General features: G+C 36.8%; 1 protein-coding gene and 1 long non-coding RNA gene across 2 annotated transcripts; one reads left to right on the top strand and one right to left on the bottom strand.

Moving 5' to 3' along the window:
• Positions 1-2,650: 2,650 nt before the first annotated feature.
• LOC138878516 (secreted RxLR effector protein 161-like) lies at positions 2,651-3,284 on the top strand. The gene is made up of 3 exons (XM_070158201.1): positions 2,651-2,698; positions 2,818-3,074; positions 3,131-3,284. The coding sequence occupies exons 1-3, from the start codon at positions 2,651-2,653 to the stop codon at positions 3,282-3,284; spliced, it is 459 nt and encodes a 152-aa protein (XP_070014302.1).
• Positions 3,285-7,894: 4,610 nt separating this feature from the next.
• Positions 7,895-9,251, bottom strand: LOC138877015 (uncharacterized). Its single transcript, XR_011402329.1, has 2 exons — positions 8,819-9,251; positions 7,895-8,068 (listed from the first exon to the last, which is right to left on the bottom strand). It is a non-coding gene; the product is annotated as an uncharacterized lncRNA (long non-coding RNA).
• Positions 9,252-17,030: the final 7,779 nt, after the last annotated feature.

Here is a 17,030-nt window from a genome sequence, read left to right as displayed (position 1 = left end):
CTTGTGGATAGGAAGAGCACCTCAGGTTTGACACACTTCCTTAGTTCATGTCTTGTGTCATGGGCTATTAAAAAACAAAATTCAGTGGTCTTATCTACTGTTGAAGCTGAGTATGTTGTTGTTGCTTCATGTTGTGCTCAATTGATGTGAATCAAATAGCAATTAATGGATTTTGGAATTGATGTGGGTTGCATCCCTAATTTTTGTGATAACACTAGTGTCACACCCCTTTTCTACCCCTCAAAATAATAATAAAAATATGTGTATGGGCCAAAGAGTTTTTCCAATTAAAGTGACAAAATTTGAATAGGGAATATTTTATTGTTCAGAGTCGCCACTTAGAATTGATTTTTTCGGTGTTCCAAGTCACCATTTATTTGAATCCCTAGTCAAAGGAAGGTTTGACTCTATTTTAATCGGTCCACGAAAATAAAGTTTGGGTAAGGAATTCTGTTGACCGGGGAGAAGGTATAAGGCATTTCCCGAGTCACGTGGTTCTAGCACGGTCGCTTTTTTGACTTAAACTTGGCTTGAATTAATTTTGGACAAACTGTGATTTATATTATTTTCATGTTTTACCTATCCTCTTTTATCTCATGATTATTAGAAAAAATTAAAGAATATTTTTGAATAATAAGATGTCATAACCACACTACGCAAGCGAATGCGTGATCAACGAAATTTATTATTTAGTCATAACGGCGCTACGCAAGCGAATCCGCAGTCATGACAGACGATTGTTAGCACGTTATTTACTTTTGAAAAATTGTTGCAATTGTGTTGGAGGAAACATTAACCCTCTTTTTTCAGAAAATTTATTAAATGTCACTACCATGCTACGAAAGCGAATCCGTGATTATGACAAAAGATTTATAAATTAATTAAAACTATTGAATATGGCATGAAATTGATGAATTAACTTATTAAAAGTTAAGCGTCACGCTACACAAGTGAGTCCGTGAAGTTAAAGCGCACCTACTATTTGCCTAACGTTTAAATTAATTAAAGGGAAACTAGTTAATTAAAATAGTAGAAAAATCTGATATTATTATTATTATTATTTTGAGCTTTATAGTTGGGAAAAATTATGCAAATAAATGTTGGACCAACTTTATCTATTTCAAAAGAAATGAGCCAACTTCTTGTTAAATTATCCAATGCACTTTCATGGCTATATGAACACCATAATAGTAATAAGAGAGGACTTGGCTACGGGACCCCAGCACGTAAGCGGGATCCCAAAAGCAAGTACCTCACATTTCTTGAGAACATAATTTCCACACACTATGGTAAAACTGGTCACTATAAATCTGAATGTATTGCAAAAGAAAAGGCTAGTCAAAAGAATAAAGAATTTTTTCAAGGAAAAAATAGACTGCCAGGTTGGGCTAAAAATAATCTGATTCACCCTTTTGCCTATATAAAGGGACCCAAACTAGTTTGAGTTCCTAAGACTAACCCCTGATTTTCTTTTGCGGGTCCAAGTGAAGGGGAGCAGCCAAATATAGTACATGGATAGTGGCTGCTCAACGCATATGACAGGAAGTAAGAACCAGTTCCTTTCAATTGAGGACCTCAAAGGAGGTAATGTCTCCTTTGGAAATGGGAATAACGGTGAGATCATTGGGGCTGGAAAGGTAGGTAAGACTGATTCTCACTCTATTGAGAATATCTACTTGATAGATGTCCTAAAATACAGCCTAATAAGACAATCACAATTGTGTGATAGAGGTAACTTGGTAGCATTCACCTCTACCAAATGTTTTGTGATTAATCTTACCACTGACAAGATTGTTTTGCGGGAAAAAGGAGTAAACAATATATACATTGTAGATTTGTCCACACTTTTAGAAAATGAACTCACTTGCTTAAGTGTGTTGGACAATGATCCCCTCTTTTTGCACAAGAGACTTGGACATGACAGTCTAAGCCAACTCAACAAACTTGTTTTCAAGGACTTGGTGATAGGACTACCTAAAATTAAGTTCAAGGAAGACAAAATTTGTGAGGCTTGTGCAAGGGGGAAGCAGGTAAGATCCTCTTTCAAAAGCAAGAAAATGGTAAGCACCACCAGAACGATGGAACAGGTCCATATAGATCTCTATGGTCCAATGAGAACATTAAGCAGAGGTGGTAAAAGATATGTGATAGTGCTTGTTGATGATTACTCTAGGTTTACTTGGACATTGTTTTTAACATCTAAAGATGAAACATTTGTCATATTTACTTCTCAGAAATAGCTAGGTAATCAACTTGTATCAATTAGGTCTGATCATGGAACTGAATTTGAAAATGCTAAGTTTGCTGAATTTTTACATGCTACATCATAAATAGTTGCATGACTAGACCTCTTGTTAAAAAGATTCCCTATGAGTCACTTAAAGGGAGAAAGCTAAATATATCCCATCTTAGGGAAATTAGATGCAAGTGCTTTGTGCATAATATTAACAAATAATACCTAGGTAAGTATGATCCCAGAAGTGATGAGGGAGTATTCTTGGGATATTCTTCACACAGTAAAGCTTATAAGATATACAGTAAAAGAACTATGTGTGTAGAAAAAATATATATGTTATTTTTTAAAAAACTAACATTCTTTCTGAGAGGAAGGAACAAGATAATGAAGAGATTGGGCTGATATGAAATTCAAATGGTGAAACCACAGTCCAGTCTGAAGATGCATCACAGGAAGGAACAGGTGATAGAACAGATCCTTCCACCCGGGGCAACATGACAGGGGGAACTGACTAGAGAGGAACGAATCCTCAAACCTCGAGGGAACCTGTCCATGAACCTATTCCTTAGTAACAAAACCAGGAAGGAACATCCAAAAAAATTGACACTCCTATTCCAACATCCACGAAATTGGATATAGATGAACCTGGCTCATCTATTGATCAGAAGTTGTATAGGGAAATGATTGATTCTCTTTTGTATCTTACTACTAGAAGACCTGACATTATTTTCAGTATAGGTCTTTGCACTCGATTTCAGGAAAATCCAAAGAAGTCCCACTTGACTGATGTCAAGAGAATAATGAGATACTTGAAAGGCACTACTGACCTTTGCCTTTGGTATCCATAAGGTAGTAATTTTAACCTAGTGGGATATGCTGACGCTGATTATACAGGTTCCTTGTGGATAGGAAGAGCACCTCAGGTTTGACACACTTCCTTAGTTCATGTCTTGTGTCATGGGCTATTAAAAAACAAAATTCAGTGGCCTTATCTACTGCTGAAGCTGAGTATGTTGTTGTTGCTTCATGTTGTGCTCAATTGATGTGAATCAAATAGCAATTAATGGATTTTGGAATTGATGTGGGTTGCATCCCTAATTTTTGTGATAACACTAGTGTCACACCCCTTTTCTACCCCTCAAAATAATAATAAAAATATGTGTATGGGCCAAAGAGTTTTTCCAACTAAAGTGACAAAATTTGAATAGGGATTATTTTATTGTTCAGAGTCGCCACTTAGAATTGATTTTTTCGGTGTTCCAAGTCACCATTTATTTGAATCCCTAGTCAAAGGAAGGTTTGACTCTATTTTAATCGGTCCGCGAAAATAAAGTTTGGGTAAGGAATTCTGTTGACCGGGGAGAAGGTATAAGGCATTCCCCGAGTCACGTGGTTCTAGCACGGTCGCTTTTTTGACTTAAACTTGGCTTGAATTAATTTTGGACAAACTGTGATTTATATTATTTTCATGTTTTACCTATCCTCTTTTATCTCATGATTATTAGAAAAAATTAAAGAATATTTTTGAATAATAAGATGTCACAACCACACTACGCAAGCGAATGCGTGATCAACGAAATTTATTATTTAGTCATAACGGCGCTACGCAAGCGAATCCGCAGTCATGACAGACGATTGTTAGCACGTTATTTACTTTTGAAAAATTGTTGCAATTGTGTTGGAGGAAACATTAACCCTCTTTTTTCAGAAAATTTATTAAATGTCACTACCATGCTACGCAAGCGAATCCGTGATTATGACAAAAGATTTATAAATTAATTAAAACTATTGAATATGGCATGAAATTGATGAATTAACTTATTAAAAGTTAAGCGTCACGCTACACAAGTGAGTCCGTGAAGTTAAAGTGCACCTACTATTTGCCTAACGTTTAAATTAATTAAAGGGAAACTAGTTAATTAAAATAGTAGAAAAATCTGATATTATTATTATTTTTTTGAGCTTTATAGTTGGGAAAAATTATGCAAATAAATGTTGGACCAACTTTACCTATTTCAAAAGAAATGAGCCAACTTCTTGTTAAATTATCCAATGCACTTTCATGGCTATATGAACACCATAATAGTAGTAATAAGAGAGGACTTGGCTACGGGACCCCAGCACGTAAGCGGGATCCCAAAAGCAAGTACCTCACATTTCTTGAGAACATAATTTCCACACACTATGGTAAAACTGGTCACTATAAATCTGAATGTATTGCAAAAGAAAAGGCTAGTCAAAAGAATAAAGAATTTTTTCAAGGAAAAAATAGACTGCCAGGTTGGGCTAAAAAGAATCTGATTCACCCTTTTGCCTATATAAAGGGACCCAAACTAGTTTGAGTTCCTAAGACTAACCCCTGATTTTCTTTTGCGGGTCCAAGTGAAGGGGAGCAGCCAAATATAGTACATGGATAGTGGCTGCTCAACGCATATGACAGGAAGTAAGAACCAGTTCCTTTCACTTGAGGACCTCAAAGGAGGTAATGTCTTCTTTGGAAATGGGAATAACGGTGAGATCATTGGGGCTGGAAAGGTAGGTAAGACTGATTCTCACTCTATTGAGAATATCTACTTGATAGATGTCCTAAAATACAGCCTAATAAGACAATCACAATTGTGTGATAGAGGTAACTTGGTAGCATTCACCTCTACCAAATGTTTTGTGATTAATCTTACCACTGACAAGATTGTTTTGCGGGAAAAAGGAGTAAACAATATATACATTGTAGATTTGTCCACACTTTTAGAAAATGAACTCACTTGCTTAAGTGTGTTGGACAATGATCCCCTCTTTTTGCACAAGAGACTTGGACATGACAGTCTAAGCCAACTCAACAAACTATTTTTCAAGGACTTGGTGATAAGACTACCTAAAATTAAGTTCAAGGAAGACAAAATTTGTGAGGCTTGTGCAAGGGGGAAGCAGGTAAGATCCTCTTTCAAAAGCAAGAAAATGGTAAGCACCACCAGAACGATGGAACAGGTCCATATAGATCTCTATGGTCCAATGAGAACATTAAGCAGAGGTGGTAAAAGATATGTGATAGTGCTTGTTGATGATTACTCTAGGTTTACTTGGACATTATTTTTAACATCTAAAGATGAAACATTTGTCATATTTACTTCTCAGAAATAGCTAGGTAATCAACTTGTATCAATTAGGTCTGATCATGGAACTGAATTTGAAAATGCTAAGTTTGCTGAATTTTTACATGCTACATCATAAATAGTTGCATGACTAGACCTCTTGTTAAAAAGATTCCCTATGAGTCACTTAAAGGGAGAAAGCTAAATATATCCCATCTTAGGGAAATTAGATGCAAGTGCTTTGTGCATAATATTAACAAATAATACCTAGGTAAGTATGATCCCAGAAGTGATGAGGGAGTATTCTTGGGATATTCTTCACACAGTAAAGCTTATAAGATATACAGTAAAAGAACTATGTGTGTAGAAAAAATATATATGTTATTTTTTAAAAAACTAACATTCTTTCTGAGAGGAAGGAACAAGATAATGAAGAGATTGGGCTGATATGAAATTCAAATGGTGACTAGATGCATCACAGGAAGGAACAGGTGATAGAACAGATCCTTCCACCCGGGGCAACATGACAGGGGGAACTGACTAGAGAGGAACGGATCCTCAAACCTCGAGGGAACCTGTCCATGAACCTATTCCTTAGTAACAAAACCAGGAAGGAACATCCAAAAAAATTGACACTCCTATTCCAACATCCACGAAATTGGATATAGATGAACCTGGCTCATCTATTGATCAGAAGTTGTATAGGGAAATGATTGATTCTCTTTTGTATCTTACTACTAGAAGACCTGACATTATTTTCAGTATAGGTCTTTGCACTCGATTTCAGGAAAATCCAAAGAAGTCCCACTTGACTGATGTCAAGAGAATAATGAGATACTTGAAAGGCACTACTGACCTTTGCCTTTGGTATCCATAAGGTAGTAATTTTAACCTAGTGGGATATGCTGACGCTGATTATACAGGTTCCTTGTGGATAGGAAGAGCACCTCAGGTTTGACACACTTCCTTAGTTCATGTCTTGTGTCATGGGCTATTAAAAAACAAAATTCAGTGGCCTTATCTACTGCTGAAGCTGAGTATGTTGTTGTTGCTTCATGTTGTGCTCAATTGATGTGAATCAAATAGCAATTAATGGATTTTGGAATTGATGTGGGTTGCATCCCTAATTTTTGTGATAACACTAGTGTCACACCCCTTTTCTACCCCTCAAAATAATAATAAAAATATGTGTATGGGCCAAAGAGTTTTTCCAACTAAAGTGACAAAATTTGAATAGGGATTATTTTATTGTTCAGAGTCGCCACTTAGAATTGATTTTTTCGGTGTTCCAAGTCACCATTTATTTGAATCCCTAGTCAAAGGAAGGTTTGACTCTATTTTAATCGGTCCGCGAAAATAAAGTTTGGGTAAGGAATTCTGTTGACCGGGGAGAAGGTATAAGGCATTCCCCGAGTCACGTGGTTCTAGCACGGTCGCTTTTTTGACTTAAACTTGGCTTGAATTAATTTTGGACAAACTGTGATTTATATTATTTTCATGTTTTACCTATCCTCTTTTATCTCATGATTATTAGAAAAAATTAAAGAATATTTTTGAATAATAAGATGTCATAACCACACTACGCAAGCGAATGCATGATCAACGAAATTTATTATTTAGTCATAACGGCGCTACGCAAGCGAATCCGCAGTCATGACAGACGATTGTTAGCACGTTATTTACTTTTGAAAAATTGTTGCAATTGTGTTGGAGGAAACATTAACCCTCTTTTTTCAGAAAATTTATTAAATGTCACTACCATGCTACGCAAGCGAATCCGTGATTATGACAAAAGATTTATAAATTAATTAAAACTATTGAATATGGCATGAAATTGATGAATTAACTTATTAAAAGTTAAGCGTCACGCTACACAAGTGAGTCCGTGAATTTAAAGCGCACCTACTATTTGCCTAACGTTTAAATTAATTAAAGGGAAACTAGTTAATTAAAATAGTGGAAAAATCTGATATTATTATTATTTTTTTGAGCTTTATAGTTGGGAAAAATTATGCAAATAAATGTTGGACCAACTTTATCTATTTCAAAAGAAATGAGCCAACTTCTTGTTAAAAAAAAATGGGCCAGCTTGTTTGGAGCTTTTGGGCTGCTGGAATTTATTATTAAATGGGCCAAGAAATGAATTTCAATTGGCCCAATGCTATATAGAAGAAAAGGGGTAATTTTGTTGTTTAAAGGTAATTGAGCCAACTTTTATCTTTGATTCAATAAGGCCCAAAGTTGATACAATCTTAGCTCTTTACTTAGTTTGAGTTCATGACCATTAACTACATAGTCACAATTGTATAAACTCCCACTTTACAAAAATAGCCATTTTTTCAAATCTGGCAAAATGGCCAGATTCACAAAGATATTATCACAGCATTCCTAGAAGCATATGTTGGTAGTGAAATTTCAGCAACTAAAACGAACTCATGCTATGTGTTATACACCTAAAGTCTTTCATGGCATACTTAGCATTGTTACTCGGATATAATAGCTTGAAAACGTGCTTAAAAAAAATCTATAAACGACTTACATATCCCATTCAAAAACTTACAACTCAATATTCAAGTATTATGAAGGACTATATTCACATTATCACATGCTTGATACATAACAATAACATACAAGCTCTTTTGTTGTCAAACTATTCATCACATCAAACACATTTAAATGGTGCAACATGTTCAAGTTGTTCCCATTGCTGAAAATACGTACATTACGAGTCTTAAAGGATTACCTGGTAGCAAAAGAATAAACAGTAGTTCAGCAACTAAAGCAGCATAAAAACAGTAGCAAAACCAGTAGCAAATCCGTGTTAAAACAACCTAAAAACTTAGAGAGGGAACCTAGAAACGAACTCTAAAGAGGACTTATACTTTTCTAAAAGCTTGCACTCTAAGATTCACTCCCAAAGCTCATCATTTCAGCTTATTTTTCATGTGTTCAACTGCTGATTTTTTTTTGTTTTTGTGACAAAGCAATTATAAAAAATACCCCCTGGAAGTGTGATGGAGTCCCCCCTATATATCAAAACAACCAGTTATTTCAAAAAAATAAAAATCAATCTTTTTGACAGATTTTTCTACAAAATCTGCTCTTAAATTCAAAAGGCCAGACTTTTTGGTTCAAATCTTGTCAAGTATTTCAAACAAATCTGCTCTCCACTATTCAAAGACGGACTTTTATTCAAACACTGTCCAAAGATCTACATTTTCTTACCAAACAATTTGACTTTTGAGTGTTGTACTCAAAGAGTCTTCAGCAACAAATAAACAACCCAACAAGTACCATATACTCTTAAGTATTTTTCACTACCTCACTTTTATTAATACAAAACTATTTTACTACTTCAACAAGTGCAAAAACAGAAAATTTAACATTTCAAACTTCAAAAACTAATGCTAAAATAATTAATAATAGACAAAATAAAATCTGAAAAATAAAAATAAAAATAAAAAATCAGCCATGAAAAAGAATAGGATTTTACCATTTTACAATTCAAGTGGCCGAAAAAATGGTGGTATGCCAAAAGAGGGTGTTCGAGGAGGTCGCCGAAATTTGGCCGGATTTTCAGGGTGAAATTGGCATCAATAGCTAGGTCTTGAGGAGCTCTATCCATTGATGTAGGTATTGTGGGGGTGGTAGTGGTTGGAGCTTCAATAATTTGGGCAAAAAAGTGACGGAAAAGTTTCCTAGATCTAAGATTCAAGGAGTTTGAGGGATTTTTGAAGGATTTAGTTTGGAGATATGGAAAGAGGAAGTTGTGGAGATTACATGGTGTGAATTTGGAGGTGTTTGGAGGTAGTCCGCCGGTGGCGGCGATTTACGGCCGGCGGCGGTGGGCGGAGCTGGGGCAGCGTAGAGAGAGTGAAGATAGAGTGGAGAGAAGAAGGAGAAAAGAATTATGGATGAAAATGAAGACAATTTTCAGATTTTTTAGGCTTTAAATACCTAAGACAAGAGTGAATGAGATCCATTGGATCAAGATGGAATGGATGAGTATGATTTGATCTTGTTTTATTTAGTGAAACGACGTAGTTTTGAGGCAAAACTACGTAGTTTCAAACCCTTTCAATGGCAGCCCTTTATCTTGCACTCTTGGACACTTTTTCTTTCAAATTTGGCCAAATTTCTTCCTTAATCCTACTTATTAAACTAATTTTACACAAATAAATTAATTAAATAACTTATTCTAATGATCAATTAACTAGATTAATTCACCAATTGGACAGCTAGTTAATTCTTAAAATGCACAAATGAAGAAAGAACTATTTTTTTAGTATTTTATGATAGGAAATATGCAATTAAAGTCACAAAAATTGAGAAAAATAATTAAAATAACAAAACACTAATAACTTTAGGAGGTATTAAAATAGTGCAAAAGTTAGGTGTTCACAACTGCCCCTCTTTGCTCGAGAACATGAAGAGTTTTCGTGCAAAGAAAAGTGAATGCCATAGCTAATTTTTGCTCACATGTCACTCCAATGGAAGCAATTTTTTTTTTGAAAAAAAGGTGACCGAACCTTGCTTCCGAGGCTGCCTACATATCCTTGGCTATAAAGGAATCAGGTCAGTGTAGTTCTGGAAAAATTTGGTAGATGGGACTACTGGACGCTAGAGTTAAGACTGTTGCTGTTGTTGTTGTCGCTGTTGCTATTGCTGGTACTCGCTTCTTACATCAAAAATGAAAAGGAGAAGAGTATTATATATGTCTGCAAACTAAGAGTACAAAATTCCTATCTATGCGTCTTCTGGAGTCAAATCTTGATTCTTGACCTGCTCGCTTGCGTTGACCTTAGATTGGATTTTGATACTCTTTGAAGAAACGATTATGACTCAATTTCAGTTGCTTGCTTTCCTGATTTGAAATTGAGAAGATGAATCTTGAGAAGCTGGGTTACTGACACATTATCAAAGTTAACTCCAACTATCCTGTGATCGAAAGACTTCTTCCTTCTTATGAGAAACTGAAACTGCAAGCTTTAATCTTCACTTGTGCTATACGACCGAGCCTGTAAAACCATAAAAGACAAACAAAAAAGAACAAAAAAATTTCTGCCCCAGTCTGGCACTAGAAAAATTTTGTGAGTTATTAGCGAAATCTGTAAATTATCTAATTTATTGAAAAGGCAGACAGAAATAGTAGTATAAACTAGCTAAAAGAGATAAAATTTGGTAATGAATGATTGTGTAACCAGAGATCGATATCCCGTACTACTAAAAGGAAATGTAACCAGGGGCCGGTACCCTATCTTACTGGAAGGAAATAGAATCAGGTGTTAGCACCATGTATTATTGATAAAGTGTTGAATCCCTCTAGGTGAAAAAGGTTCTACTTGAGTTAAACTGTATGAAACAACCTGAGAGAAGATTACTTCTAAACGAAACTATGAGCTGGATCCCTCCAGGCGAAATAGTTCTACCTGAGTTAGGCTACATAAAACACCCTGAGCGAAGAGTACTTCTACTCGGAACTATGAGTTGGATCCCTCCAGGCGAAATAGTTCTACGTGAGTTAGGCTACATAAAACACCCTGAGCAAAGAGTATTTCTACCCGGAACTATGAGCAGGATCCCCCTAGGCAAAACGGTTCTACCTAGGTTAAGCTACATAAAACACCCTGAGTGAAGAGTAATTCTACCCGGAAACTATGAACTAGATCCCCCTAAGCGAAATGGTTCTACCTGGGTTAAGCTACGTAAAATACCCTGAGCGAAGAATACTTCTACCCGGAAACTATGAGTTGGATCCCCCTAGGCAAAACGGTTCTACCTGGGTTAAGCTACATAAAATATCTTGAGCGAAGAGTGCTTCTACCCAGAAACTATGAGTTGGATCCCTCTAGGCGAAACGGTTCTACCTGGGTTAAGCTACGTAAAACACCTTGAGTGAAGAGTACTTCTACCCGGAAACTATGAGCTGGATCTCCCTAGGCGAAACGGTTCTACCTGGGTTAAGCTACGTAAAACACCCTGAGCAAAGAGTACTTCTACCCGGAAACTATGAGCTGAATCCCCCTAGGCGAAATGGTTCTACCTGGGTTAAGCTACGTAAAACACCCTGAGCGAAGAGTACTTCTACTTGAAAACTATGAGCTGGATCCCCCTAGGTAAAATGGTTCTACCTGGGTTAAGCTACGTAAAACACCCTGAGCGAAGAGTACTTCTACCCTGAGACTATGGAGTTGGATCCCCCTAGGCGAAAAGGTTCTATCTGGGTTAAGCTGCGTAAAAACAACCTGAGAGAAGAGTACTTCTACCCGGAACTATGAGCCGAATCCCCCTACGCAAAAAGGTTCTACCTGGGTTAAGCTATGTAAAACTAAGCCTAGGCGAAAAGTACTTCTACCCGGAACTATGAACTGGATCCCCTAGGCAAAAAGGTTCTACCTGGGTTAAGCTGCGTAAAAACAACCTGAGCGAAAAGTACTTCTACCCGAAAATATGAACTGAATCCCCCTAGGCGAAAAAGTTCTACCTGGGTTAAGCTGCGTAAAAAAACCCTGAGCGAAGAGTACTTCTACCCAGAACTATGAGCTGGACCCCCCTAGGTGAAAAGGTTCTACCTGGGTTAAGCTATGTAAACCAACCTGAGCGAAGAGTACTTCTACATGGAAATATGGAGCTGGATCCCCCTAGGCGAAAAGGTTGTACCTGGGTTAAGCTATGTAAAACTAAGCCTAGGCAAAGAGTACTTCTACCCGGAAATATGAGCTGGATCCCCCTACGCGAAAAGGTTCTACCTGGGTTAAGCTGCATAAAAACAACCTGAGCGAAGAGTACTTCTACCCGGAACTATGAGCTGGATCCCCCTAGGTGAAAAGGTTCTACCTAGGTTAAGCTATGTAAAACAACCTGAGAGAATAGTACTTCTACCCGAAAATATGGAGCTGGATCCCCCTAGGTGAAAAGGTTCTACCTGGGTTAAGCTGCGTAAAAACAACCTGAGTGAAGAGTACTTCTACCCGGAAATATGAGTTGGATCCCCCTAGGTGAAAACGGTTCTACCTGGGTTAAGCTAATGTAAAACAACCTGAGCGAAGAGTACTTCTACCCGGAAATATGAGCTGGATCCCCCTAGGCGAAAAGGTTCTACCTGGGTTAAGCTACGTAAAAACAACCTGAGTGAAGAGTACTTCTACCCGGAACTATGAGCTAGATCCCCCTAGGCAAAAAGGTTCTACCTGGGTTAAGCTGCGTAAAAACAACCTGAGCGAAGAGTACTTCTACCCGGAACAATGAGCTGGATCCCCCAGGTGAAAATGTTCTACCTAGGTTAAGCTACGTATAAATAGGAGGTGTGAACAATAGTGATGTATGCCGAAAGTAAAAGAAAAATGGAGATTTTAAGGAGCTTACGTTTGGTGACATTCGTTCTTTTAGAATCACCATTCTGCATGTTGTGTTCCTGCTTCAAACAAAGAAATATTTGTGAGTTTTCAAAGTGGTGGTTGGTTTTGTGGCCTTGATTGTTTTGATCACTTGATCTCGGCCCTTTCAACTGAAACTGGTTGCTTCCTGAATACCGATTGCCTTTCTGACTCTGGAGAAACTCTAGCTTATCTAGACTTTGTCATGATGATTGGTTGGTGGAACTCAACCTTTTAGACTTTATCTTGCCTTCGTAGGCCTTTTCCTTCTGATTTCTCTTTTTTTATTTTTTTTATATTCTTTTTCTTATCATTTTTTTCTTTTCTTTTCTTCGGATCATTGGGGAACTTTCTTCTCCTCAAACTTTGCTGCAACGGCTAGTCGCGTGGGACTTAACCTTTTCCAATTTTATTTCACCTTCGTTGGCCTTTCTTTTCTGGCTTCTTTCTCCCAACTTCAAATTCAGAGCATTTGGGATGCCTTGGCTTTTTTCAACTCTTTGCCGAGACGGTTAGCCACGTGGGACTTAACTTTTTCGACTTCATTTGCCTTTATAGGCACTCCATTTGATTTTCTCTTTCCAACAGTTTTGATTTCGAAGCATCGGCCACCATGTCTAGTCGGGGTCGACTTGATGCCCGTACGAGGCTGGGTGCCTTTCTGCACATTAGCTCGCGCCAAATGAGAACCCTATAAAACAGTCATGTCATCCTTTATTTGTCTTAGTTTAGGAACAGTGTTAGACCGAAAGGGGTTCTCACCGATTGATCGTAAAACCTGATTTTTTTTTGTTTTTGTGACAAAGCAATTATAAAAAATGCCCCCTGGAAGTGTGATGGAGTCCCCCATATATATTAAAACAACCAGCTATTTCAAAAAATTAAAAATCAATCTTTTTGACAGATTTTTCTACAAAATCTGCTCTTAAATTCAAATGGCCAGAATTTTTGGTTCAAATCTTGTCAAGTATTTCAAACAAATCTGCTCTCCACTATTCAAAGACAGGCTTTTATTCAAACACTGTCCAAAGATCTACATTTTCTTACCAAACAATTTGACTTTTGAGTTTTGTACTCAAAGAGTCTTCAGCAGCAAATTAATAACCTAACAAGTACCATATACTCTTAAGTATTTTACACTACCTCACTTTTATCAATACAAAACTATTTTACTACTTCAACAAGTGCAAAAACAGAAAATTTAACATTTCAAACTTCAAAAACTAATGCTAAAATAATTAATAATAGACAAAATAAAATCTGAAAAATAAAAATAAAAATAAAAAATCAGCCATGAAAAAGAATAGGATTTTACCATTTTACAATTCATGTGGCCGAAAAAATGGTGGTATGCCAAAAGAGGGTGTTCGGGGAGGTCGCCGAAATGTGGCCGGATTTTGGTCGCCGGATTTTCAGGGTGAAATTGACATCAATAGCCAGGTCTTGATGAGCTCTATCCATTGATGTAGGTATTGTGGAATGGTAGTGGTTGGAGCTTCGATAATTTGGGCAAAAAAGTGACGGAAAAGTTTCCTAAATCTAAGATTCAAGGAGTTTGAGGGATTTATGAAGGATTTGGTTTGGAGATATGGAAAGAGGAAGTTGTGGAGATTACATGGTGTGAATTTGGAGGTGTTTGGAGGTGGTCCGCCGGCGGCGGCGATTTCTGGCCGGCGGCGGTGGGCGGAGCTGGGGCGGCGTAGAGAGAGAGAAGAAGGAGAAAAGAATTATGAGTGAAAATGAAGACAATTTTCAGATTTTTGAGGCTTTAAATACCTAAGCCAAGAGTGAATGAGATCCATTGGATCAAGATAGAATGGATGGGTATGATTTGATCTTGTTTCATTTAGTGAAACAACGTAGTTTTGAGGCAAAACTACGTAGTTTCAGACCCTTTCAATGACAGCCCTTTATCTTGCACTCTTGGACACTTTTTCTTTCAAATTTGGCCAAATTTCTTCCTTAATCCTACTTATTAAACTAATTTTACACAAATAAATTAATTAAATAGTTTATTCTAATGATCAACTAACTAGATTAATTCACCAACTGAACAGTTAGTTAATTCTTAAAATGCACAAATGAAGAGAGAACTATTTTTTTTAGTATTTTATGATAGGAAATATGCAATTAAAGTCACAAAAAATGAGAAAAATAATTAAAATAACAAAACACTAATAACTTTAGGAGATGTTAAAATAGTGCAAAAGTTAGGTGTTCACAACTAGTGCTATTAGTATGACAAAGAATCCGGTTCATCATAAGCGAACTAAGCACGTAGTTGTTAGGCACCACTTTTTTGGGACAACTATGAGAAAGGCTTGATCACTGTGGAGTTTTGTGCTACTAACAAGCAAATTGTTGACATCTTCACAAAAGCATTCATAGAGATCACTTTGAGAGGAACAGGTTGGAATTAGGGATGATTAAGATCACCTAAAAGGACCAGTTCAAGGTTAAACGGAAAAAAATGAAAAAAAATTGAAAAAAAAATATATTCGTTTAGATAGTCTGTAAATTGTGTATAGCTAGATTAAATCTTGCTCACTCTCACACATTCCATAGTATACTCTTGTGCCATGTGTTAAAATGACTCATTAATCTCTAATTATATTTTCTCTATTTTGGCAAATTTAGACTTACACAAGAGAATTATCAGTGAAGAACCTGGTTCATCAAGATAGCACAGTATGTTTTCTACACTCTACATAATTTGAAATAACTATATTTGGATCATGAGCAGATTCCTACCAAATACCAAAGTTCTTTTGAACTAATCCGTTACAAGTGAACCAGTTATGTTCAAGACTCCTGACCGAATTAAACTACCTTGACTCTTTTAAGTCTGCTACTCAGGGGGAAGAAAGTGGTTCTTCTAAAATTGAACATGTATCTTCTGATTCTAAAGTTTCTCTTGAGATTATTTCTAAAGTTGCTGCAAATTTGGAGAATAGATTTGTAGGATCTATAGCAGGTGTTGAGACTACAGAATCTGGAGAAGTTGGTGGTAAAAATGAAAAAAAAAAGGAGAAGGGTGCTAGGAGTATTGTGAGGGGAAAGGGGGCAAGTGTGGTTGATTCTTCACCCGCTCCTGTGAGTTTAACCAAAGATGCAGGTGCAATGATTTTTTGGGGAGATGAACCTGGTTCATCTATAGAGGAAACACTCGTAGACCTGCTGAAGAAAGTGACTGAAAGCTATAATCCAGCTTCTTGATCGAGTTATCAATGGCATCAAAACTCATACCATCTATGGCTTCATTCTCACAACTGTGCTTGTACATTTCAATGTACCTATGAAAAAGTGGGAGGTTAGTACAAGCATGGATCATTTTTGGATTAATACTCTGCTTGCTTGTGATTATGAAGTCAATGTCACGCCTAAAGAACCTAGTTCATCAAAAGTACCAGTGAATAGCATGGTCAGAGCTTTGGTGAAAGAAGGTGGGGCTAAGGATGCTGAGATTGAAAGCTTGAAGAAGAGGTTGGTTGAGGTGGAGACTAAGAGAGATGCTCTCAGAATTGAGCTGGTAATAGAAAAAGAGAAAAATGATGGCATTCTTCAAGGTATGCTGAAACTCCTCCAAGTCAAAAACCAAGCACCTAGTTCTTCCCAGCCTTAATCCTCATAGCCTAGTGTAGATCAAATAGTGATCAAGCTCGGGATGTTTTGTTTCTTTTGCTCATGTTTTTAGTATTTTTATTTCTTTTTATGCTTTGTGGTAGAATCTTATCAATCATCAATGAAATTCACTGTCTTTTGCTCTAATTGTTTGTCTATATTTCTTTGATGGTTAAAAATTCTTAGCTTTATCTATGATGATTAATTCATGATTGCATTTGAAGTAGCCCCAATGAACATGAATAAGTTTTAAAATCTGGTTACCTCACATTTTATGCAACTTTTCGATGATTTCAAAAGGGGGAAAAAGGTTGTGCTTTACACTTTGAACAACAATGTTTATAACCTAATGTACCTGGTCCTTGATGATAAGTGAAAAATTTCTAACTTTGCATTGATGTTGAGTTGAGTTCTGGCAGGGCCTAAGTGTATGAAAAGCATAGAGTTTGTCATCATCAAAAAGGAGGAATTTGTTGGCCCAAGTAAAGGTTAAGTTTTGAAGATTGACAAAGGAACTCAGACATGAACCAAGTCCATCCCAGTGGTCCATCCCTGAGGTTCATAAAAACGGGAAGATTCTAGCATGTGGGATGCACGTAAAGGAGATAAGCTTAACTTGGTGTATAGAGAACGCTATCCAAGATAGGGAAGGATTTAGAAGTTGAAATCAACTAGAACTCTTCCACCAAGGAAGAGTTGCATCAGAAC

Source organism: Nicotiana sylvestris, chromosome 9 (genome assembly GCF_000393655.2).
Source record: "Nicotiana sylvestris chromosome 9, ASM39365v2, whole genome shotgun sequence".
NCBI lineage: Eukaryota > Viridiplantae > Streptophyta > Magnoliopsida > Solanales > Solanaceae > Nicotiana > Nicotiana sylvestris.
Note: the sequence above shows the minus strand (reverse complement) of the source record. Positions and strands in the feature narration are given on the sequence as shown.

Coding starts and splice junctions, on each gene's coding strand:
- LOC138878516 (XM_070158201.1), top strand. CDS start 2,651: ATGGTGAAACCACAGTCCAGTCTGAAGATGCATCACAGGAAGGAACAG. Junction 2,699..2,817: donor TGCATCACAGGAAGGAACAG/GTGATAGAACAG, acceptor TAACAAAACCAG/GAAGGAACATCCAAAAAAAT. Junction 3,075..3,130: donor ACTACTGACCTTTGCCTTTG/GTATCCATAAGG, acceptor CTGATTATACAG/GTTCCTTGTGGATAGGAAGA.